We start from the raw sequence: 25,138 nt of genomic DNA, 5'->3' as shown, positions 1-25,138 counted from the left end.
CGGCCTCCCTCAGGCTGCGGGGACCGGAGGGAAAGCGGCGTTCCTGGAGCCCAGGGAGAGTGGGGGCTGAGTCTTTGCTGGGAGAACACAGATGGCAAAGACCCTCCTAGGGCCCGAGGAAGGGTAAGCAGATTTATTCCTATAAATCTCAGTGGGGGCCAAGGCAGATAGAAATAAAGTCATCAGCACGGCCCCGGGTGGGTCTGTGGCCCCTCAGAGCCTCTGAACCCCCACGTCAGTGTGTCCCAGAAGGTGGGCTCAGCCACGTACCCTGTCCCCTGCCTCCCGGCACCTGGGGAAATAAAACATCGCCGCCCAGTGGGCTTGTCAGGACGGCTTCAGCCGGCATCTCACCAAACTGACCGCGAGGCCGCGTTCCTGAGTGGGGGCGGAGCCCCGCCCGAGGAGCCGCGCGGCCTCCGGAGCCCGGTTCCGGTGCCGGGCAGACCGCGAGGCCCGTGCTTGTTTCACCCCAGGATCTGTGGCCGCATCTTCTGTTACTACTGCTGCAACAACTACGTCCTGACCAAGCACGGCGGCAAGAAGGAGCGCTGCTGCAGGGCCTGCTTCCGCAAGTTCAGTGACGGCCCCGGCTCCCCCGACAGCGCCAGCTCGGGCACCAGCCAGGGAGAGCCCAGCCCTGCGCTGTCGCCGGCCCCAGGCCGCGCCGGGCCCCAGGCCGCCGCCGGAGGCCAAGGTCAGGCTCCCGCCCCTGCCCTCCCCGCCCCCGGGTGCTTAGGTGCCCCCCCCCCGCCCCCCCCATGGCTGGTCAGCTTGATTCAGTGTTTTCCGGACCCGGGCGTTAAAGGGGCGCCAAAAATGTATTGCGCCAATTTGAGACTTTCCGTTTTTATGTAGTTAGGATAGAAAGAGAATTGAAAGGTGAATAACTTTCTCCTGATACGATTCAACGTTATTTAACGCGAGGTCCGTGTACTTCGTTAACTCGGTGCGCTACCAGTGGGACGTCCCCCACACCGTGGAAAATACTGCCTCCGGAGCCTCAGCCCCAAGAACCCCGCCCTCCCAGCGGAGCAGCCACGGGCCCGGAGCTGCGTGGAAACGACCACATCCTTCACCTTCTCCCTGTGGCTCGCGCCACGGCAGGCCGAGGAGGACGCGTTCTCCCGCGCCCTCTCGCTGCGCTCGGGGAGAGGAAGTGGGATCCGGTTCCCGCTGGCCCTGCTCCCAGCACAGCCCCGCCGGGCGGGCCAGGCTGCCCTCTCGGCACTGCCCTGGGGATACAGACTAGCAGCGAGGCAGGCCTGACGCGGCAGGGGCAGGAGCGAGGCTGGGCCCGGCTCAGGCAGCACCGTCTCCCGCGGCTGGTCCCTCTGGGCTCCTCCTTGGCCTCTGCCTGGGCGCAGGTCAGCCAGCCTTCCGAGATCCCGTGAGTTCCCCTCTTGTTTAACTGGACCATCAAGGAGGTTGGCAGGCCCCGTTCTGTATATTGGGTACGAAGAACCGCGTCGAGTTGGCAGGATGCACTGTGAACACAGCCTTCCTCAAACAGTATCTTCCTCAAACGCGTTTTTCATTCTTTTTTATCAAGTTTTGGGAGTCCTGGATAGATTCTGGGTAGAACTTATTTAATAGATCTGTTTCACAGATACCTTTTCCCAACTAGAAACCCGTCTTTTCACCTTCTTTGAAAGAGCGGAAACGTTTTCCAAACACGGAAGGTTGGAATTCTCATGAAGTCCAATCCATCAATTTTTTTTTGCCTTACGGATCAATTTTTTTCTTATCTTTTGGGATCATATCTATCTTTGCTTACCCTAAGGACACAAAGATCTCCTGGTTTGTTTGTTTTTCCTAGAAATTTCACGGTTTTAGGTCTGTGATCCATTCTGAATTGATTTTGGTGTATGCTACAAGCCACATGTAGAGATTCATTTTTTTGCATATGGCTGTCCAGTGTTCCCACCGCCATTGGTTAACAAGTCCGTTCTCATAGAACTGCCTTTGCCCCATTTTCTAAAATCAGTTGCTCTTATGTATGTGGGTCTGTATCCGGACTTTCTGACCCATCCCACGTATCCATGTGCCTTCTCTCTCACCAATACCGCACTGTGGAGATCACCATGGTGTTCTAATGAGTCTTCAAATCAGGTAGAGCGGGTCGCCTCTAGTTTTGTTCTTTATCAGAGTGTTGGCTATTCTAGGTGTTTTGCATATCCATGTAAATTTTATTTTATTTCTTTTTAACTTAAACTCCAGTTAGCTGACTAGACGTATAGGTTAGCATTGGTTTCAGGAGTAGAATTTAGTGATTCATCAGTTACATATAGTGCTCATCCCAACAGGTGCCCTCCTTAATGCCCACCACATCCCGCCCCCCCACCTCCCCTCCAGCAACCCTCAGTCTTTCTCTGTATATAAGAGTCTCTTATGGTCTGCCTCCCTCTGTGTTTTTATTTTTCCTAAGTTCATCTGTTTTGTTTCTTAATTCCACGGATGAGTGAAATCGTATGATACTTGTCTTTCACTGACTGACTGACTTTGCTTAGCATAACGCACTCGAGTTCCTCCGTGTTGTTGCAGATGGCAAGATTTCATTCTTTTCGATCGCCGAGTAATACACCGTCGTATGTGTGTATACACACACGTACACACACACGCATCTTCCCTATCCATTCATCAGTCGATGGACACTTGGGCTCTTCCCGTAATGTGGCCATTGTTGGTGGCACCGCTATAAACACTGGGGTAGATGTGCTCCTTCAAGTCGGCACTCCTATAACCTTTGGATAAATGCCCAGTAGTGTAATTGCCGAGTCATAGGGTAGTTCTGTTTTCAGTTTCTTGAGGAACCTCCATCCTGTTCTGCAGAGCGGCTGCACCAGCTTGCGTTCCCACCAACAGTGCAAGAGGCTTCCCCTTTCTCCGCATCCTCACCAACAGCTGTCGTTTCCTGAGTTAATTTTAGCCATTCTGACAGGTGTGAGGTGGCATCTGTCTCATTGTGATTCTGATTTGTATTTTCCTGATGGTGAGTGACGTTGAGCATGTTTCCATGTGTCTGTTAAGCTATCTGGATGTCTTCTCTGGCAAAGTGTTTCTTCGTGCCTTCTGGCCGTTTCTTCACTGGATTATTTGCTTTTTGGGTGTTGAGTTTGACAAGTTCTTTATAGGTTTTGGAGACTCCCCCTTTAGGAGATATGTCGCTTGCAGATATCTTCTCCCATTCATTCCATCGGTTGCCTCGTTTTGTTGATTGTTTCCCTCACTGGAGAGAAGCTTTTTATCTTGGTGAGGTCTCAATAGTTCATTTTTTGCTTTTGTTTTCCTTGCCCCTGGAGACCCGTCTAGTAAGAAGTTGCTGAGGCCGAGGTCAAAGAGGTTGCTGTCTGTTTTGTCCTGTGGGATTTTGATGGTTTCCTGTACCCGTGTAAATTTTAGAATTTAGTTTGTCAGCTTCTACGAGAAATCCTGCTGAAATTTTGACTGAGGTGTGCTTTCTAGATCACGTCGAAGAGAATCGACATGTTAACAAAATTGAGTCTTCCAATAAGTGAACATGTATAGCTCTCCACTTGTTTAAGTCTCCTTTGATTTCTCTCCGTTGAATCTCCCTCGTTTGGGGCACCTGGTGCTCATTGTCCCTTCCTTTCTCATCCTCCTTCCTTCCCTCTATCAGCCTCAGAAGGCAGATTCAGAAGTGTGACTGGGTCTATGGAAGGAAACCAGGCTCTGGTCTCCTTCTTCAGCCTGTGTCTCAAGCCCCACGTCCTGCTCTTCCTAGAGCACGGCCTGTCCCACTAGCCCTGTGGTGGAGCCGGCTGGAAACTTGGAGCTCTCGTGAACTGTTCTTGCTAAACAGTCCAGGAATCTCCCCTGCCCTGACTCACAGGCAGGTGTTCCAGTGATGACAGAGGGTGGCACTGTGCCAGAGTCCCGAGGTCACTTGTTTTGATTTCTGACATTTCCTGTCTCCTTGTCTATCTGCATTTCTTTCTGTCTTTCCTTTTTTTCTATCTTCCCTTCTGTCTGCCTTTCTTTCGCCTCAGGCCTGCCGTCACATTTTCCATGCTGCATGCAGGAGCGTGCGTGTGGGTAGGTGGCCGGCACAGGAATGTCCATACGGCGTCCCTCCTACTGAGTGGCCTGCAAAGTCAGACACAAGTCCCCCAGTCAGAAGCACAGCGGTCACTGCCACCTCGGGCAGAGGGAGGGTCTTTCCCATCCCCCAGTGGATGGAGATGGAAACACAGGATCCAGATAGAATCTTGGTTTCAAAGGAGGCATAAATAAGTCGTGTCTGTGTCTTCGGGAGCAAGGACTCAGCAGCAGAGAAGTGTGTTTACTTTTCTGTTAGGTTCTTTCCTGATGAGGTTTTGACAGGTTTTTTGTTTGTTTGTTTCTGGATAAGAGGCCTCAGAGAATATGTAAGGGCTTGAATCTCTTTAAGACCCGACTGAGGAGCTTCAGAGAAATCTCTTAATTCATGTGTTCAGCTTCCCTGTAGGCCCCACCGCTTTCTGGAATGTCTCAGCAGCCATTTCTCTCCCATCCAGACAGAGTAGCTGTGGGTTGAGTGGGCACTTAGAGCGTGTCCCGGTGGCGCATCCCACACAGTTACAGCCCCTCACCTCCCGGCGTCCCCCCCCCCCGTCCTGTGCGTAACTGCGTGTGTCTCTTCTCTCCCCACCTGCCTCTGTGGCCCAGGTGTAGACGCGGACTGCAGGCCGCCGGACGATGCCGCGTTTGACATCATCACCGATGAGGAGCTGTGTCAGATTCAGGAGTCGGGCTCCTCGCCTGAGACACCCACCGAAACTGACTCCCTCGACCCTAACATGCCCGAACAGTGAGTAGACCTCACCTTTACTTCCTGTGTGCTCACTGGGTGTCGGGCCCTTGTGCCCCCTGATTAAAGGACCAGGAAAGTGAGACTTCGGAAGCAGGATTGGCTGTCTTCGCTTAAGGGAAGGCGCCTCAGAACAGTGCTCGGGACAGTTCTGGAGCCTGGAAGTTCCAGGTCAGGGTCCTGGGCTTGCGGACGGCCACCCACCCGCTGCCTCTTCACCCGGTTGCCCCGCCGTGCACGTGTGCCCCTCGTGTCTCTCTGTGTCCTGCTGGTCCGTTGGTACTTACTCTCCACCAGTCTTCTCGCTTTTCCAGGCCAGCTCTTTTCCAACCAGGTTTGCGAGGAGAGTTTTGCAAAGGCCAATTTTTAAATAATATGAGGTAACCTCACGAAGTGCCACCGTGTTTCAGTGTCGAGAGTTTATGCCAAGGGGACCCACAGGAAAAGGTCAGGCCCCCCACCCCCCACGGCAGCCCTGCTCGGCGTCTCTCAGCCCCTGGTATCGGGCTTAAATGCGGTTTCTGCAGCAAAGCACAGACTGCTCCAAAGCCAAGAAAGAATTTACATGGCCCCCCCTGGGTCCAGGCATTTCTCGGCCCACTTTCCCTCCAGTTAGGGAGTTTCGTGATGCACCTGGCCAATACCCACATTCACATCTCTGCCCCTGTCTTCCTGCCCAGGACTCAGAGGAGGGCTAGGATTAATCAGCCAGGATTTCTGCCATGCAGATGTATTGAATCCTCACGGAGCACTCAGTGCCAGAAATTTTAGGCTTACGTGTATCCCTCCGCACTCCCCTGTTCTCTGACTGGAGGGTGACCAAACGCTCGTGTTGTAGCCTCGTGGAGAGAGCCCACAGGATCACCCAGCCCATCAGCCCCTGTGCAGTGCTGCTTCCGCGGCTTTGGGCCTTGCCTTTCCCTTCCTGGAACCCCCGCCTCCTGAAGTGCCCCTGACCCCACAGCCTGCAGTGTTCTCCCAAGGGCACTGAGCCACGGAGCCGCCATCACCTGGCAACTGTACTCCCCGCCAGGTGGGTAGGTGGTGAGGTGAGCAGGACTGGGGCCTCCAGACGTGGGAGGACGGCCTTTGGCTGTCGCCTGCAGGAGAGAGTGACCCCCTGCAGCTCCCTCTTTCCCTCGCCCCTCACCTTCCCCTTTGCCAGTAAGAACAGAAACAGAAGGCGCTCTGACCGCTGACAAATACCTGTGTTTCGGTCCCGGGAAATCAGGAAGTGTCCCAGGGAAAGGAAACCACCAGTGCGCTGGCCCGCGGCCCCTAGGGTGGATCTGGGCCTGGCAGTCGGGAGCCTGCGGTCCCTGCGGCCTCCGCTACTCAGCTAAGGGCCTGCACCCTCACACGCCATCTCTGTGCATCAGAGAAGACCCAAGTGTCTCTGGTAGCTTTGTCGTACGTTCTTTTTCTTCCTAAGACCGATCAGAAACGCCAGGACCCTGAAAAAGTGCGGGCAGTAAGCCTGGATTTGCGTAAGCCTCCCTGATGGGAAACTTCGAGAAAGAAATCAGCAAGTCCAAAGTAAGAAGTGATCCGGAAGGGATTGAACACCAGGTGTGTCCAAATCCACAGAGGAAGGAAGGCTGCTTGGAAGCCATGTTGTCGAAAGCCACTCTGCCGGGCACCTTCCTGTGCCGGCCGCCTCTGTGAGTGGCCTCGCTCGGTCCCCGCCCAGCCCTTCGAGGCTTAGGGATTACGGTCATCATTTTACAGGTAAAGCTGCTGAAGCCTCGGGAGGCCAGATAAGCCACTCCAGGGCACGGGGTTGTAAGTGTCAGCACTAGGCTTTGAGCCCAGAACCCCTCCCTCCGTCCACAGGCTTGAGGTTCATTCCGAAGAGTTCATTTCTCTTCTCAGGGCCCCACTTCCCCATGTACACATCAGAAGCCTGTGCTCTGCCTCTCGCCCTGCAACGTATACACATTCTGCGGGCAATGAAGTTGTCTGCCTCGCCCTTCCTGGCAGTGAGGGGACAGGCAGAGGTCCCCACACCCCTGAGCAGCCTCCCACTGGCCCCCACCGATGAGAAACAGAAGCACAACCCCTTCCCTGGGGAGAAAAGATGGCGTTCTTCAGAGCCCTCCAGACGGGCCTATCCGCACCCGCTCCCCACACTCAGCCGAGCTCCCGCTCGGCCTTCTCCAGGGACCAGGTGTTCTTCTGTGCTCGGCACCGAGGGGGCAGGCGGAGATGGAGAGAAAGCTCTCATCAGCCCGTCGCAGGGCTGGGCCTTGGGTCTCTCGGCCTCCGCTCTGCTTCCACCCCGGCCTGGAATCCCCTTCTGGTCACGAGACGAACGGGCCATACGGCCGTGAAGAGCTTGATCTCCAGAATCCGACACCTGGTCGGAGCGTAAGCTGCCACCTCCAGGTTCCGTGGACTGGGGTACCGCAGCCTCCCGAACTCAGTGCCCTCTCCTAGGAGAGGTGGGGACCGTCCCCGTCTGGGACCGGCAGGAAGATTCGATGAGAAGGGTGTGTGTAAAGGGCCGAGCCTGGTGCCTGGCGCCTGGGAGGCCTCCCGTGGAGGCGCCTCATTTCTGTGATGTCCCGCGTGCGTTGTGATGCCAGGCGCTGAGCCGGGCCCGTCTCCTGCTTGCGCCTGGTACCCCAGTATTTCTCCAAGGAAAACCTCTCCCAGTGCCCAGTGACACTGAGCTAAAGTCGTCGAGACGGTCCCTGACCCTCGGGGCACCTTTGCCAGTAATCGCTTTGTAACTAACTGGTACTTCCCGGTCAGAGTGCTTTGCTGGGGGGCTGGGGTCGGTGGATCACTGGCCGGGAGATGGGACGCCTGCATCTCAGACACAAAACGAGAACAGGGTACGGTAGTGACCGTGAAGGCAAAAAGCCACCTTGTGCTCGGGTTAGCCCAGCGTTCTCCCCCCCTTTGTGAGGAGGACGGAGCTGGCGGGTACCTTGAGCGCATCCGCTGCGGGAAACCTCTGTTGGCCAACACTTGGGGGCAGAGAAAGAGGCTGTTCACCGGAGTCCTAGCCCTGGCTGTGCCGGGTGAGCTTTGGCGGGTCTTAATCTCTCTGAACTAGTTTCCTCACCTGAAGCATGGGGACGAGCGCGCCAGGCCTCGCGCGGCTTGGTGTTGGGAGTCCCCACGGACCGTGGAGGACCGGGCGCATGAAAGAGGCACCGCCTGGGGGGCCTCTTGGGGGAGGAGGTCAGAGCGACCACTCCCTCCACTCCTGGACCCCGCCAGCAGGGGAGGCTTCAGCCGTTCTCTCCCGCAGCACCAATCCCTCCGTCTGGAATGCTCACTGAGATCACCTGGGCTTCTGGCTCCCGGGCGGCCCCTGGAATCGGGGTCACCCCATGTTCACCACCCGTGCGGCCACGCGGGACCGCTAACGGCCCTGAAGTGTCGGGGACATGGCGAGGGAGTAGCTTGCCCGCGGACCCCAAGGCCACGCTCGAGGCAGCCTGGCTCACCCTTTTACAGCCCCCACTCCCACCTGCGCCCCAACGCGTGCTGCTGCGTGTGTGAGCACAGTCAGGGGAGGAGCAGAGCAGGACCGAGGCCGGGAACTTGCACCCCGTGGGGCTGTTGTGTGGACAGAACGAAGTCACGTCGTCAAACGCCTCCGCTCCCGACGCGGGCTGTGCCGGCCTCTGTTGCCAGCACTGCCCTGTACCCAGGGGAGGGCTGGGAAGAGTCCCGACTCTCAGGCGTAGCAGATGAGAGTCCAGAGGGGTATAGGGCCAGTGAGTGAGAACACACAAAAGGTAAAGGAAGATTCTGCTGCTGTGCCATTCCTGGGTTTTCCTAAGCCTTAGAAGGTCGCACGCAGCCTTTTTGCGAGGAGCCTGGAGAGAGGGCGTATAACCCAGGCCTGGGGCGGGGCGGGGTGCGGCCTGACCGGTGCCTGGTCTGGTTTGCCTCAGCCCGGCAGGCGCCTGGTTGGGGAGAGCCCAGCGGCCCCGTTGCCTCGGCCAGGCAGCCCCCAGCTTGGCCCCCACGGTGCGCCATCCGGGCCTCACGGGCACTCCTGGACGGAGGGCCGCCCTCAGCCGGTGGTGCGGATGGTGAACTGGGCCCTAGGAGGCCGAGCACCTCATCCCGGGACGCACAGGGCCGGAGCCCTGCTCTGCCCGTCACGCCACACGGCTGCGGGGCCCCTGGTTACGGCTTCTTCACGTCCTCCTTTCCAGGCAGGGCCTCCGTCTCTCGTTCTGGGGAAGTGAGGGGCCGGGGGCCCCTCCATCAGAAGTGCTAACCCTTGAGATGAACGCACAAAGGAGGGGGGGGGCATGTGAAACTCCCACTTTGAAGCCAGTTTGTACTTTTTATTTTTTTTCCTGTTGCTTTTTTTTTTTTGTATTTGAAGCCAATTTAAAGAAGATAAAAGTCAGGCTTGTCACCATAGGAAGGGCAGAGTTTGCCGTGCAAGGAAGCCTTCGCTCAGTCCCCAGGGCCTGTGTTCCATGAGGCTGCCGCCCTCCAGGGTGCATTTAGGCACGAGTGTGAGACGGTACGGGGGTCACGTGGGCCTGCGAGGCCCGGCCTGTGCGCAGCTGGACCAGGGTGCGTGTGACACGCCAGGCGCCCTTCCCGCGCCCTGCCAACCTGCACGGGACAGGCCTGTGGCCTCCGTGTGTCACTAGGTCTTGAGCTGTCACTGCCGTCTTTGGGGCCCTCCCACCCCCGAGTGCCCCCTGTGCTAACGGTTCTTTATGCACTGTCCCAAGTCCCCCCCCCACACCTCCCAGCCCCCAGAGGTGGGGGCTGTTATGGCCCGTGTCTCACCAAAACAAAAGAGGTTAAGAGATTGCCAGCTGGTCATGCTCACCAGTGAGCACCGGAGCTAGGGCTCCACACCAGCCCCGTAGCCCCACCGCTCAGCCGGGTCGGACCCACCGCCCTGCCTGTGTGCTCGCTCGCTCTCTCACCGTAGGTGATTGGTCCTCTCCAGTTTGGTGAGTGGTTTTGCGAAGCATGAGCCAGAAAGGCAACTTTAAGCCGATAGAGCCGACGGCTACAAGGATCTAATCTAAAAACCACACACAAGCGTCTGCCGTTTAGAACTGCTTCATCGTGTGACCATGTTACAGAGGTGACACAAGCGTACCTCACATTTTGGGCAGGAGGTTGAAAGCCACGGTGAAAGCATTATCACTGGTGTGTTCCATTTCCTTGATCGGGCCGCGCCCTCAAAGTTCACAATTTTAACTGCTTTCCCAATGCTCTGAGCCCACAAGTAATCACCTCCGGTATGTGCCAAGCATACGGCAAAGTAAAGTGTGCCTGGGGATAAACATAGCTTGGAGACTTTAAAAGGGTTTTATTTCGTAGCCACGAAAGACATATGCCATTTGATATGCGTGTGTTTGTATCCTACATACACTGATACATGATTTATCTGCGTGCGAGCATGTCGGGCGTTGGACAGCTTAGTTTTTAAATGAGCAAACCCACCCCAGAATCCGATTCAGAACTGCTGCTTAGATCCATGATGGTCGTAAACTCTGCTTTGCATGTTCTCCTAGCATCCTGTGGACCGCTGGGACCCTCAGCTGAGTAATTCGTTTGGGCCGTTCATGTCCCCTGGTGTTCCTCCTTCCGAGATGAAGAGAACATAATCATCTCTCTATATAAAGGCGAAACCCGAAGGTGAGGCAGAACCTGATCTCATTTCTGTCAGGTACCTGGCGATTGAGGTCTGAGCCAGATGGACGAGCCCTCGTTCTCATGGCTGCTCTCGTCTCCCCGCTTCCCAGTGGCCAGAAGAACCTTCTGTACCGGAGAGCCTGGAGTGTCACCTGCCCTCAGCACTTTTGTGGCCATGCTCCCCCTTCAGCATCCGGTCCCAGCCCCCACGGAGGAGGGCCTAAGGTCTCAAGGGTCGCACTTCATTCCCTCGGAGCCAGCATTCTTGGGGATAGAGGAAGGAAAGCCCTTCCGGGTTTTAGAGCCCTTCCCCCAACCCTGAGCTTTAGGCCTGAGGGTTTGAGAAGAGAGCAGATTGCGTTCATGCCCGAGAAGCAGGCTCCCACACCGGCTGCCACCTGCCTTCTCCGTGAGAATGCGTAAGTCCTAAACAAAGCCTTCCTCGCGGCGTCCAGAGCGCACAGCCATGCTCCTATAAGCTCCTGGGCGGCTCTCCAAGCCCGGCCGAGGCCTACAGCTGGAACATGCTGGTGGCCTCCACGTGATGAGAGGCAGAACAGGTCTTGGAGGCATCGTCGGAAGACTTCCATTGACCTGAGACCCCCAGGTAAGGGAGGCAGCCAAGGTCTTTCACGAGTTTCCAGAAGTTCCTCCGAAACTTCAAGCCAACAAAGGCATAGAGCACGGGGTTAAGGCAGGCCCGCAGGTAGGCGATGGCCTCCGTCACGATGATGGCATAGTGGAAGCTGGTCATGGTGTAGTGCTCCCAGTTCGTGCTGCGGATTAGCTTCACGAGGTTGAAGGGCGTCTGGGTCAGCAGGAACGCAGCCACCACCAGGAAGATGACCTTCAGAGACTTGTGCTTCTTGAAGCCTCGGGCGCGAAGCAGAGTCTTGATTATGACCGAGTAGCAGACAATCATGGCGACCAGGGGCAGGAAGAACCCCAGTGTCATCTGGGTGGCGAGAACCACAGTGGAAATCTCCTCGTCGTGATAACCACAGACGAGCTTGTCGAGATAGAGGACGTGGCCGTAGATTATCTGCGGCAGCGAAAGCAGCAGGGAGGCCCCCCAGATGAACAGACAGATGGCCTTGCCCCAGGCCATCCGCCTCGCCTGCTGGTTGTAGGCCTTGGTGGCCCGAGCCACCGCGACGAAGCGGTCAATGGTGACGCAGGCGAGGATGAGCATGGATGTGTAGAAGTTCAAGGTGTAGATGCCCAGCAGGGTCTTGCACAGGACGTCGCCGAAGACCCACTCGTGGATGCTCGCGTAGGCCCAGAAGGGCAGGGTGCAGACGAACACCAGGTCGGCCAAGGGCAGGTTCACCAGGAACACGTCCGTCAGGCTCTTCAGCTTCTGGTAGAAGACGTAGATGACCAGCACCAGCGCGTTCCCCGCCAGGCCACAGATGAACACCCCCAGGTACATGCAGGGCAGAAAGACCTTGCGGAACTCCAGGAAGCGTTCGTGCCCCCAGCTGCCGTCGCTGGAGGTGTTGAAGAAGCCGGGGTCCACGTAGTCGTACTCAGCCATGGCGTGCGTTCTGATGAACACCTGGGAGGCAGACACAGGAACTCCAGTCAGGGCCGAGGGGGACACCTCCTGTCCTCCCACAGTCCTGTTGCCCCACTTTTAGGGGGCGCGTAGTCATCTCCTGAACCCACCTGAGTTCTGGTCAGTGGCAGCACATTCCAGTACCCTGGAGACAGCCAGAGCTGAGGGGCGATTGCCTGGGCGGGATGAGGGACCCTGAATGGGCCCTAAGATTCTAAGGCTGTCACCCGCCTCACAGACAACACATACCTGACCCCCATGCACAGTCCATAAAATCCTGTGCCAGCTGGCCTTGAAGGCAAAGGTCACCATGTGGTGGAGTGTGGGCATTGCCCTCCTGGAAGTGCAGAACTTTCTTTTTTTTTTAACCTATTTTCATTTAATATTTATTTTTGAGAGAGAGCGCACGTGCACCAGCTGGGGAGGGGCAGAGAGAGAGAGGGAGACACAGAATCTGAAGCAGGCTGCGGGCTCCGAGCTGTCAGCACAGAGCCCGACGCGGGGCTTGAACTCACAAACCGAGAGATCGTGACCTGAGCCGAAGTCGGAAGCTTAACCGACTGAGCCACCCAGGTGCCCCAAGAACTGCTCTCTCATGGTCAGGCCTGCCTTCGTCCGCCCATCCTGGGCCTCATTTTCTGTTGAATGAGAGCCCTGAGCTGCTAACTGCAGAAGCTAAGCCAAGTATCCCCCCTCCCCGGGGGCTCCACCATTGAGGAGACTTCTGCAGACCAGCAGGGGCTCGCGGGCTGACCCTCTCCCACCAGGGTAGACGGTCCGTTCTGTCTTTTCTTGCCCTTAGCTGCCTAGATTTAGGAGGTGGGGAGACAGGCCTGGGAAGCCCCGGCTGCCCAGCACTGTGGCTGAGCTGGTCACGGCCGGGGAAGCGGGCAGCTGCCCTCCCAGCCCAGCCCCAGCCCAGCCGGCCCCTCACCGCCCGTCACACGACCCTCCTCCACCGGAGCCTGGTTTCCTGAAGACTTCTTGATCCCCAGGACCCTCTTAAACGGAGCATCTCCCCAGAAGGGAACATCACTTTAGCTTTCGAGACTAGCAGTTTATGCCCAAGGGGTCTCCTTGAACAAATGGAAGGCCCGCCAGCGGGGGGCCAGCCTTGCAGTGAGGCAGGCAGCGGCCACCACAGCCGCCTTTCTTGCCCGGGGCTCCCGGCCTTTCAGGGCCGTCACTTCCCTCTGCCCTGTGACCCTGCTGAGGAGCAGGGACAGGACGCAAGGGTGATGTCCTCGGGCATGAGAGCAGAGGCGGCTACGGCAGCACCGGCCCTGGGGAGCCAGGTCACTGACCTGCAGAGAGCCGGCACGCAGCGGCTCATTTCCGGTGACCCAGGGCCATACCTCGCTAGCACCTCAAGAAGGCGTTTCGAGAAGAACAGGCATTTGGTGTAGCAAAGGCAGAATGTCAGCCAGCCGGACAAGGGCGTGTACAAGGAGAGATCACGTCTTCCTTTCTGATTGACTTGAGGACTCCTTGTCCTGACTGGAGACGGTATCAGCCCCGCCGGTCCTCCTGGGAACAGAGTGCCCTTTCTCTGCAAGGAGGAAGCTAGCCTTGGGGTAAGACGCCTCCGTGAAAAGCCCCTGCCACTCAACCACAAGATGTGAGATCAGTAAGGGTGGCGGGCCAGCCGTAATAACGCTACCCTGCCAGCCGTTCGGACTCCTGGGTTAAGTAGGTCAGATGATGTGTGTGTGTTCCTGCTTCACGCGGGGACAGAAACATCTTTTTCAGCTCTTAGCATGTGCACAGGCGGCTCTGCTCTCCTTAAGAGTAACATCACATCTCCATTATTGCCTGCCTCCCTCTTGCCTTTTTGCAAGAAAATCCTCCTGGCGCTGGCGTTACACGTTTCCTCAATGGGCCCGTGCAAACTCGCTTGTGATAATTGGCAAACTTGGGTGCTGTGCCGACGGACTGGAACCGCCCAGCTCTGTGCAGATTGAGTAACTGAGAATGAGTTTCCCTTCCAGAAAGGTTAAGATCATTCATTTCTTTGCCTTGAGTAGCCAAAGCCCTGTGTTGATCTATGCAACTTTTTTTTTGAAGTAATACAGTATTCAGCTTTGGAAGCAGTGTAAATGTCTGATACTGAACAAATCAGCAAGTTACAACTCAGACAATAGAATATAGCTCAAACTATGTTTAGGTTTAGGAAGTGCTTTTAGTGAGTCGGGAGAAAGCAGTACGCTTAAATGTCTCACAACAGAGCAAGTCTGCACAATTAGCATTGGCTGTTAAGTATTCCAATGAATGGATGTCCAAAAGGATGTAAAATTGGTCATGATTCTGAACTTTATTTGATCATAAACCCCTTTGAGAATCTCCTAAAAGCCACAGACCTTTTCCTCAAATGTGCATATATCTTGAGTAGGCTCCACATCCAACGTGGGGCTTGAACTAACAACCCCGAGATGGAGAGTCGCACGCTCCACGACTGAACCAGCCAGACACCCCAGTTTTGACTATATGTTCTAAAACATTTAAAAAAAAAAAAAAAAGCCCAGAATCGATCAGCAGCTTGCGTCTGGCTGTGGAGTCGGGGCTGACTTCTTTCCCTTCCCCCTAAGTCTCTCCTTTTTTGAAGTCTCTGCAGTGGTATCTTGACTTACCTTGAGAAAAGAAACTAGACAGCCGCCCGAGAGAGCAGCCAGTGTTGTAAATTATAATGAAGAAGAAACAAAAATGGAGACGGAGAGATTATTCCGTGAACAGATGTGGACAGTGGCCAGCCTGTCCTGGTCTCCCGGGGAGGGTACCCCCAGTGCCGTCAGCTTACGAGCACGGACTGTGTGCCCCGAACCCCGCTAAGTCATTTCCACAATTCTCTAGTCGTGGGGCAAAGGCAGAATTCAGACCGAGAGCGGTCGGGCTCTAAAGTCCGGGCATTTACACGGTACTGCACCGCGGGCAGGGATCAGAGGACCCCAGCAAACCGGGGTTAGCACCTGCCTTTTAACTCTAAAGAAGACGGATGACTCACCAGTGGAGAGGCGCTGTCGATGTGTTGCAGAGATGAACGTTCACAGCACAAGGTCTGCCTCTACCTGTCTGTGATGTGGTCCGTGTTTCCGTTGAATATCTTCTGAGAGCCCTTGGTTGGTGATCATAAGAGACCCGGCCCTACCCCTGCCTCGTACATCAGAATCCACATGACCTGCCTGCACGCGCGTAATTTGGGAGATCAGAGATAGGGAGCAGCGGCTCCGATGCGCTACCCTCCCTGCCGCCTGGCTGTGGACGCAGTCATCTGTCAGGACCTGAGAGGGTTTCTGTTTATAAACCGAAGGGGAGCAGTAAGTAGGTCTGGCCCAGGCAGCCCAGTGACGATGGTGGCATTTGTACCGTAAGATTACTTCACTCGCTAGTCCTGTCCCTTTGGAACCGTTTGGGTCTGGACCACTGCAAAGTGCGTGCCGTGGCCTGGGTTCTGGATATGCTTGATAGCCACTGACCCCCACTCAAAAAAACGGCAGCCCTGCAAAGTCAGTGCTGACCCCATTTTATAGATGGAAACACTGAGGACCCCAGCCAAAATAACAGCCTGGCGTGTACACAGCTACAAACTGGCGCTTCCAGGATACAAACCCAGGTCTCTGGAGGTGTGGACTCCATTTCTGCTTTCCCAGCAGCAGACTTGCGCTGAGCCACCAGGCCTCCCTCCCCTGACCCTGCACCGCGTTCAGCCCGGTCCCCACCGTGGCCGGTGCACGTCTGCTGGTCACACGGGCTCCTGTGGCTCTTCCTAAGGGCAGGGTGTCAGGCACTGGGAGCAGGGGCCAGGCACGGCCTAGGACCTAGGGACTAGCACTCACCTCCATTAGGAGCCAGGCTCCGCGCTGGGTGCGTCTCACCTAGCCGTCCAGCCCTCATCCTTCACAGATGAGTAAGCAGAAGGGTCGAGAGAGGAGCTCGCTTGCCCATGACACTCCTGTCCCCCGGAGCCGCCAGGTCACGAGGGTCCGTGTGAGCGTGGAGCTATCTGGGGGGGTCCCAGCAGAAGCTTGGGAGACCGCCAGTGGGTGTTGAAGGCCTTTTGAACGAACTAGTTCAAACGCTCCCGCCGCACTGGTACACACGAACGAGATGTTCCCCTGAGGGCAGGAGCCGGGAGGCTATGCGGGGTGTCTGCCTCTGGGCGGACGGTGGGGGGAACACAGGCCAGTGGACGGTGAACGAGCTGAACCAAACACCGCAGGCGAGCGGGGCCAAAGCACCCCTCCTCTGAAAGAGGATTTTTACGACAGACATCCCTTCAGAGTGAGCCAGCCTTTCATCTTGGAACCTTCGGAGCTCGGAGAGAGGAGCTTTTTTCCCCGGGGACAGGCCAGCTGTGTCGTTTGGGACCAGTCCACAGAACAGAGAACAGCCTGAGCCTTGTCAAGCACCCTCAACGCGGCCATGCCCTGCTGTCTCGGACGTGCAAGCATCTGCACCCCGTGGGAAGAGACGGGGCTCACCCCGGTGCCCCCCACCGCCGTGCGCACGCTTGCTGGGGGGGGGCAGGTATTTGAGGGGGCACGTCGTCACCCTTCACTAGGGGAAAGCTCTCCAGCGAAAGACGTGCAACTGAGCTGGAGGAGGGAGCCGCTCACAGCGTCGGAGTCGGGGCGGGGTGGGGGGGCGGCACAGAACCTTATTTCAACCACTTTACAAAGCGCCCGCTTGCAACTTCTTGTCTGCCGATTTGGAGTGCTCTTTGTTTTGAAGGCCTTCCTTTTCTCTGAAACCAAGCTCTAAGCATTCTTACGGGCAGACACCCAGGCATAGGTCCTAGACTTCCCCCTGGAATACTGAAACGTTTTCTAAGCAGAACTGGGGGAAGGACAGACGGAAAGCAGCGGCCGCGCCTGCTGCGGATCTGTCCTGGAAGTCAGCGCCGACCTGCTCGCTTTTCCCGGGCACCTGACGTTCCCAACCCAGAGCCCGGGGGGAGTGTCCATCCCAGGACCCCGGAGTGAGGCGGTCACTGCTGCTGGCAGAAGTCTAGCTCCAAAGCACTGGTGGATGACGGGGGCCGTGGAGGATGAATTCGGACCGAAAGCCTCAGAGAAATAGCCCGAGCAGTGAGCTGGGAGCGGCGTGCCCGGTGATGCCTGGCTCTTGGTTCTGAGGTTAGGCATGCGGCTTTGGGTGTCGCGGTCGGACCACGGTTACTAAGTAATTAGAAACCAAAATACCAAGTGTTCTTCATCGCTTGGTACTTGGGTAAAAAAGGAAGCCACTGACTAAAAGGAAAACTACCGGGAATTTACTTTGAATAGTAAAATGTGGAAATGCCCCCGGGTCCCACACTGCGGTTCCCCGCGCAGCTCAGCCCTGTGCTGCAAGCCGGTGCTGTTCACGAGCATTGTCTGCGAGGACGGACGTGTCCTGCGTCCGCGCTGCCCCCACACAGTGGCCGTGGGGCACCTGAAGTGTGGCCACTGCAACCAAGGAGCCAAATTGTTGGCGTTTTAAAATTTTTGATGAGTTTGAGTTCAAATGGCCCCTTGAGGCTGGTGGCGGCTGAACTGGGCAGCACGTCGTAAGCAGAGAGCCGTCTCCTGACCACAGATAGAAGCTGGCCTGGGGACTGTGGACCCTGGGTAATCGGGCACAGTGAAAAGGGCTGCTTAGCGAAGCTAGGAAGGATGTCAGCAAGAGACTTAGGCCACGGGGGGCTTTTCAGGCACCCTTGCCTTCCTCAGCCAGTCCCAACAGCCAGAGGACCTGCTTCCCCAGGCAGCTTGCAGGATTCAAATTATACAGTAATTAAATGAAAAGGTAGGCATTTTGATTTGTGAGCGGAAACTATTGTAGAGAACCAAGCCGGGGGACCTCACCTGTGACCCCTCACCCAAGCAGGCATGGACCCCTGGACTGCATTGCCAGGGATTTCCTCACCGTCCGCTGGTCCCCTTTATTCTTAACTTGGTTCTAAAGTAGAACCTTGGTCATGTCCTCTGTTGGGGACATTTGGGACAGAAACCAGCTTACCCAGGGCACGCAATCTAGATATTTATTGAGCATAGACTGGCGGAGCAGGACCCCCAAGGGACGCCAAGGTGACCAGCCCCAGAGGGTGGAGCAAGTTGACAAACAGGTGTGCGTGCCTCGAGCCAAGTTCGGCTCTCCCGACCACAGGCTCTGGATGGAAACTCAGCGGGAGAGGGTGACACGTCGTCAGCGGTCACCATAGCTAGCAGTGGGCTCCTGTGGCCAGAGCAAGGAGAGGAGGAAGGGCCTGTGGGCAGTGAACTTGTCTCCTGAGAAAAACACCGCAGTGGCAACAGAAGGAAATTGTTCTGGGAGGAGTTAGGGTGCCCCCTAGTGGCCTTGCTTTTGTTCCCCGGCATTCTCAAGCTTGTTTGTAATCCTCCGATTTAATTTTAAATTTTGTTTTAATCCTGATCTAGAAAAGTCGCTTTTCTACCGCATCCCACAGTAAGAGACACGTTTTACAGGACCACCCAAGGGGTTGCATGCATGCACAGAAAGGCAAAGCAAGAGCCTCGTGAAACAGTACTAACCCTTACGACGTGCGGTATACTGTTGCATTGGTACTTTTTAAAAAAATTTTTTTAATGTTTATTTTTGAGGAAGACAGAGACAGAGAGCACGAGTGGGGGAGGGGCAGAGAGAGAGGGAGACACAGAATCCGAAGCAGGGTCCAGACTCCAAGCTGTCAGCACAGAGCCCGAGGCGGGGCTCGAACCCACGAACCGTGAGATCACGACCTGAGCTGAAGTCAGACGCTCAACCGACTGAGCCACCCAGGCGCCCCATATTGGTACTTTCCGTTCACGTTCTTCCAACGTTGGTCATAACTTACTAAATTGATTCATGACCCACTAAACGGGTCTCGAGCCACAGTTTGAAAAGCCCTTGAGAAGAAACCTCTATGCCCCTAATCGTTACTCTCGAGAGGGCATCACCCGCCCATGCCTGCCTTGCTCAGCTCCCTCACGCAGGGTCTCAGCCCGGGCCGGCAGGGGCTGGGGACCTACCCTGGGAAGCATGTACCCACGGGTCATCAGGGCTTGTCGTGGTCAGAGATGGGGAGCTGGAGGAAGAGGAATGACAGGTTAGGACATCTTTTATCCTCGATGCTGGAAAACCAAGAGAACCAACTACAACGTCGGAGTTTATTCCATCCCTGCTTACTTGTTTCTCTGGCGCGGTGTCTGCACTTTGGACGAGGATGAAAGCAAATGGCCTGAGCGGCCTCGGGCCCTTTCTGCTCCTCAGGAGCCCCGTGTCCGTGGGCGTCAAGTGGGGGTTGTATAGTCAGTCCCTTGAACACCCTCTTGCACTGACTGACCTTCTGTGATTCTGGATCTGGAAGCCAGTGGCTGCCAGAGCAACAGAAGGAGGCGGGCAGGGAGGAGGTCAGACTGGGACAGCGAGGGACCAGGCTTGCCCTCAGTAGCAGCAGGCGTGTTCTCGCCGTGCCTTCCCTGGCAAGAGTGGAGAAGGCCGTGGAGGGTCCTTTGAAACACCTTGCCTCCTCAAGCCAATGCCGCCTGGAGCCCATCTGGTTCTGCCCCCTTCGCCCGCGTGGAGAAGGGACAACAGACCTCGGAGGAGGGAAGGGCACCAGAGTCACAGCCATAAAGCCAAGGCTGGAACCACCTCGGAGTGACGACCCCACCCGGAGCCACACGGCCTCTCCTGCCTCTGGAGTGCCCACTTGCTCAGGGCTCGCCACACTCCACCCCTGCAGGGCAGGGTGTCTGAAGACGGGCTGTGCCGCTCACGGCGGCCGACCGACGGGGACTGTGTGCGGACAGCCCCGGCCGGGCAGCTGGGTGCTAGTGGGTGCCTGGTTATCTAGGCAGCTCCCTGTGCTGGCCCCGCCACCACCCACTCGCGGTGCCCACAGGCAGTGCCTGACAGCCGTCTCACCCTCCGGCAGCCCACAGAGCTAAATGCCAGAGGGGCTGCTGAGCCCGGTGGCAAGTGGGCGTGACGTCTTGAAGCTCCGTCTCGTGCCGGAGGCTTCCCGGGAGGCCAGAGGCCTCTCCCTGGGCAGCACCGGCTCTCCCCCCGGACAGAGGGGCCTTGTAAGTCAGCAGTGGGCGCCCTGCGAACCCAGCATCTGCCACACCATGCGTGACCCGGTCTCCAGCCCTCCGGGACCTGTCCTCGGTTCTTCCCTTTGTCAGCATTTCTCCGCCCTCTCTGAACTTCCATGCGAGCAGTTTGCACCCCTACGTCTGTCGCTTAGCAGGCGGCGAGCGCACCGTGTGGTTCCCATAGACGGCAGCGGCCGCCCCGTGTGCACCAGGCCTACTTCCAAAGGGCCCTCAACCTAGGGAGAGAGAGGACCCAGAGAAGAGAAGGAAGGCCCGGGGTGACCAGGGCCGTGGTAGACGGGGTGCAGGGAGGAGTGGGAAGGAGGGCTCGCGGGTGGGAGCAGGCTGCACCTGCCTGTGTATCTGCCCCCGGGGAAGCTGCCTGTTGCATCCCCCACACTGTGCACACCGCGCCGTCCGTGCAGGTGCACCACCGCATGTGCCGACGCCGTGGCCCCATAGGCGAGTGACAGCCCGGACAGGCTTCGCGGAGACCCGCTAGGTGTCGTCTGCTCTAAACCACCCCTTTCTGCCCCCACGCAGAGAGCCCCTGGCTGCTCAGGGGGACCTTCAGGTAGACCGTCTGCAGCCGCTCACCACGGGCACATCTTGCATCCCGACCTGTCCGTGTCGGTGCCTCTCCCTGTGGAAGGATGAATGTCCCGCCCCCGTGGTTGTGGTCGTGGGCTTGGCCGTGGGACTCGCCTGGCAGTGAAATGTCAGCAGCGGCGGGCGGAGAATCCCCTGGAGGCAGAGGTGATGCCTGCCGCCTCCAGGCAGAAGCTCTGGGCCTCAGCCGCTATGCTCTCTTGAATTCCTGGTGTCCCAGGGACGGTATCAGGTCAGGTCCTGAGCTCAGCTGAGCGCGAGGATCCCCAGGCATGGCTGAGGGCCGCCCGCCGTGCCGCCCAGACTGCGCCGTCGGCCGGGCACACCGGTTTTCCAGCACAAATCACGGCTGCGCTCCGGGTGGAGCCACGAACTTGGTGCCCAGGTGGGTGTGAAGGTGGTGGACGGAGGGCTGTCTGAGCACGTGGTCCGGACGCTTGCTGCCAGCCACTGACCTTGCACGTGCCACTGTGTATGCTGAGACACCCCCCCCTTCTTCCAGCAGGATGCTTCCAGCTGTGTGTGTGTGTGTGTGTGTGTGTGTGTGCGCGCGTGCATGAGTCTGCCTCAGACGGAGAGCGTTTGCGGGACGCGGCCCGTGCCCGAGTCAGTATCCTGTGCGGTGCCCACCCCACCACGGACCGGGGCTGACCTCTCCAGGCACTTCAGCAGTAGGCGGGGTGGGGTGGGGTGGGATGGGGCAGGACTCAGTTCACTCAAGTTCCTTCAGGGCCTCAGAGGTCGAGTGAGTGTCCCCCGGGGCCAGGCTGGTGAGAACCCAAGGGTACCTGTTGGCGGTGGGAGGGGGGCGGTTTGGGGCGCACTGACCTCACCCCAGAGACCTCTGGGGAGAGCTCTCCGGGCAGTTGAGAAGGGGGTTATTGTGACATTTGGGGAAGAAGCTGTGCCAGGTGGGAGATCTTCCTTATTGACACCTGCCCATGGGGCAAATGGCTCTTCTTTTCTGGACCTAAGTTCTCTCTAAGCAGAACCGCGCACTCAAGCTGGTTGGGTCTGACGCCCCACTCGGCCATTGGCTGAGCGGACACTGGGGCCTGGCAGGGTGAGCAGGGAGCTAGAGTCGGGGCGTGGGGCTCGGGCCCGCGTCTCGGGAGCTGCCTGTGCCTCTGTGGCCCCGTCAGTGAGGAGGAGGCCTGCAGTCTGCACTCCCAGAGCAGGGGGTTCAGGCAGGGCTTAAAATGTCCCACCATCAGGGCGCCTGGGTAGCTCAGTCGGTTAAACATCTGACTCTTGGTTTCGGCTCAGGTCATATCTCACAGTTCCTTAGTTCGAGCCCCGAGTCAGGCTCTGTGCTGGCAGGGCAGAGCCTGCATGGGTTTCTCGCTCTCTGCCCCTCCCCCGCGCTTGCTCACTCTCTCGCAAAATAAATACACATAAAAAACTTAAAAAAAAAAAATCAAATGTCCCACGATCAAATAAATGCAGGAACGCTAGCTTTAAATCCAGGAGATGACTTTGCTGCAGGGTTCCTAGAACCTCGAACTTACTGTGTAAATATGCGGGGATTCTCTGCCCCTCCGCCCCTGGCCCCGGCGTCCCACAGGGCACTGTGCGGAAAGCACAGTGTGTCTTCATTGGCAGCTGGCACCCACCGCCCCACCGCCGGCTCTCAGTGCAGCCGATAGTGGGCTGTGAGGGAAAGAGGCGATGTGGACGTGGCTTAGGTCCACTCTCTGCCCATGGCCGTGCCCCTCGGCTCCCTCCTGGCCCGCACCGTTCCCCGGGTGTCTATCCTTGTTACCCCCGAGATGGGCCAGAGCAGGCTTGGCTGTCATGGGTCCCCAGGCGGGACCCACGGTGCTGCCCACTGCTCCGCTGGCTGGCGCGGGGTCGGACCGTGGTCCTTTGTGTTGCGGGCGGCCCCTCCCTATGCCCACCAGAACCCCAGCAGGGAAACCACTGAGGCCTCGTGGTCTTCTCCCCATCCTGCCCGCGTGGCCCCAGCCCCTCACCCCTACCTGGAGAGCCTGCCGCAGCCCCTGTCGTGGCCTCTGTGACTGAAGGATCCCAGGCATTCTGAGCTTGGCCACGTGACTCCAAGGCTGTGGGACCCCCAGGTGCCGATGGCTAAAATGGCTGTGTTCTCGTGTGTGACGTTTCAGGGACGCCGTGTCAAACTCGCTAACCCCTGAGGACACCGAAGACATGCTGTTGGGGCAGGATGCTGAGGTCTGCTTGCTGAAGTCTGGAGAATTGATGTGAGTGACTGAGCCCCGAGCAGGGGCTTTCCAGGGGGCCTGGGGGACAGGAGCACCACAGGGGGAGCCCCGGCCTCCAGTGCCAGAGCCGGGGGCACCCCACAGGCTGACTCGGCACCCATGATGGCTTTCAGTCTGTGCTTTTATTTATTTATGTTTTTAACTTTTTGTAATGTTTGTTTTTGAGAGAGTGAGCAGGGGAGGGACAGAGGGAGAGGGAGACACAGAATCCGAAGCAGGCTCCAGGCTCCAGGCTCCGAGCTGTCCGCGCAGAGCCCGACGTGGGGCTTGAACTCAGGAACTGTGAGATCACGACCTGAGCCAAAGTCGGAAGCTTAACCAACTGAGCCACCCAGGCGCTCCAGTCTGTGCTTTTTTCTTAAGGTACAATTTATGGACAGTAAACTTCCCCCTTTATGTGGACAGTGCCGACTTTGACAAATAATACACTATAGTCAATCATCCCGCCAGGCTCCATGCCGGGCGCGGCCGGTGGCTTCTGTGATCTCGGGGACCTCCGATCCCACCCGGCTCCGTGACCCGGTTCTGCCGAAGAGGGAACGTAGGTCCAGAAAGGAACAGTGATTCAGCCCCGTGTGACCACAGTGAAGACGGAGAGCGGTTCTCTCCCCGTCGGAAGTTCCCCCCGTGTCCCCTTAGCGTCATCCCGTTCTCACACCCATGGCCCTGTGTTCTTTTTTGAAAATAACTTTTTTGTTTTCTCACTGCGAGAGCAATACGTTTTCATTGTAGAAAAACAGGAAAATAGAGACAAGGAAACCACTTCGGGGGATAGCCTTCCGGTTTTTTTAAATACATAGGTACCTCATTTTTCGACACAAACGGATATTCTACATCTCATTTTATAGTCTTGTAAAACCCCACACTGCGTGAGTATTTTCATGTATCCTATTCTTCTGTGTCGCGTCCAACGGCTGCATAAGTCGCTGCATTGAGTCCCGTACTCATGGACTCACTCACACGTATTTATTCAGCACCTACTAGGTGCCGGGTATGTTCTAGGTCCTTGGAGTACATCACTGAGCAAAACAGAGCCCCCCTGTTGAGCTTATATTCCAGCAGGGGTTGACAGACATTAAACAGGAATACACAAGTAAATTACATAGTGTGTCACAGGGTGGCGCTGGCCGTGGAACAGAAACAAAGTAGGGTGTTTATTTATTTTTGAGAGAGACAGTGCAAGTGGAGGAAGGGCAGAGAGAAAGGGAGACAGGATCCCAAGCAGGCCCCACGCGGTCAGCACAGTGCCTGTCATGGGCTCGAACTCACGGAACCACGAGACCATGACCTGAGGCTCAGCCAAGAGTCAGGCGCTTAACCGACTAAGCCACCCAGGTGCCCCACATTCTGGGTTTTTTAATCCTTGATTCCTCTTCTCATTAGCATAGCTTGGGGGGGGGGTGGTATTTCCATCCGTCTCCACACCTCTGAAGGCAGATAGAACTCTCAGCCCCGTGACTTACTTGCTGTGCAGTCTTGGGCGAGTTACCTAACCTCTCTGAGCTTCAGTTTCCACCGCCGCATCTCAAAGGCGACAGTAACATATTTTCGCCACGGAAGGCAGTTTGGTGGAGTGGACAGGTAATGGCTTCCTATCAGACCTGTGTGGGCCTAGACCAAGTTTCTTCATCTGTGTGATTCTTGGCTTCCTCATGTGCAAGGGGGGGCACCCTGCTTCCTCACGTGGCCGTGGTGATAGCACATGAAGCCTGGGAGCAGAGGGCCCCGCCCGTAGTGGCCGCCACCTTCTCGCTTCACAGTCGAGGGGATGCAACTCGCCCGAGGCCACACCGCCCCTGAGGTGGCAGCTCAGCACTGGAGGCCCTGTCCTCGCATCTCCTGCTCACATCCTGGCTCCCGACTTGCACGGCCCAGGAGGGGGCGCCACCGAGTTGGAAAACAGGCAGCCTCAGGGAGCAGTCCCCCTCCGCCAAGTTCATCCTCTGATGTATGCCTCACACCCGTCAGCGGGCAGGCCTGGTTGTCCTCGTTTGCAGATGAGGAAACTGAGGCTCAGGAGGAGGGAAGGGAAGCAAAGCAGGTACCGGAACCCGGGTCCCTCTGGCTCCACACTCTGGGCCCCGCACGGGACCCCGGGAACAGAGGAGCTCAGTGTCACTAAACCCTTAAACTTACGGAAGCGGCTGTTGTCCAGCTGGCGAGCGTTAGGACCGGGGACACGGTCCCCGAGAAGCCTGCGTCCCCGAGGCCATCA

At 57.2% G+C, this 25,138-nt stretch overlaps 2 protein-coding genes across 5 annotated transcripts in view; one reads left to right on the top strand and one right to left on the bottom strand.

The window, feature by feature from the left end:
* The window catches only part of FYCO1 (FYVE and coiled-coil domain autophagy adaptor 1), a 74,468-nt gene that overhangs the window by 37,328 nt on the left and 12,002 nt on the right, over positions 1-25,138 (top strand). For 2 of the 3 annotated variants that reach the window (XM_047832766.1, XM_047832774.1), the window contains 3 exons: positions 477-697; positions 4,669-4,810; positions 22,807-22,902. In XM_047832766.1, coding sequence (XP_047688722.1) covers positions 477-697; positions 4,669-4,810; positions 22,807-22,902 — 459 coding nt within the window. Of the gene's footprint in view, positions 1-476; positions 698-4,668; positions 4,811-10,323; positions 10,446-22,806; positions 22,903-25,138 lie in introns of those variants that run through there. The other variant, XM_047832784.1, reaches the window with a different exon arrangement.
* CXCR6 (C-X-C motif chemokine receptor 6) lies at positions 10,104-15,530 on the bottom strand. 2 transcript variants are annotated; one of them, XM_047832799.1, is made up of 2 exons: positions 15,001-15,530; positions 10,104-12,002 (listed from the first exon to the last, which is right to left on the bottom strand). In XM_047832799.1, the coding sequence occupies exon 2, from the start codon at positions 11,979-11,981 to the stop codon at positions 10,956-10,958; it is 1,026 nt and encodes a 341-aa protein (XP_047688755.1). In that variant the 5' UTR covers positions 11,982-12,002; positions 15,001-15,530; the 3' UTR covers positions 10,104-10,955. The 2 variants fall into 2 exon arrangements, with proteins under 2 accessions (XP_047688755.1, XP_047688763.1); XM_047832807.1 differs by lacking the exon at positions 15,001-15,530 and adding an exon at positions 13,358-13,490.

The sequence above is a fragment of the Prionailurus viverrinus genome, chromosome A2 (genome assembly GCF_022837055.1).
Source record: "Prionailurus viverrinus isolate Anna chromosome A2, UM_Priviv_1.0, whole genome shotgun sequence".
Classification (NCBI taxonomy): domain Eukaryota; kingdom Metazoa; phylum Chordata; class Mammalia; order Carnivora; family Felidae; genus Prionailurus; species Prionailurus viverrinus.
The sequence above is the reverse complement of the archived record's forward strand: the minus strand, read 5'-3'. Positions and strand labels throughout refer to the sequence as shown.

Bases quoted from the DNA above. Each gene is read 5' to 3' on its own strand.
- CXCR6 (XM_047832799.1), bottom strand. From the start codon at position 11,981: ATGGCTGAGTACGACTACGTGGACCCCGGCTTCTTCAACACCTCCAGC.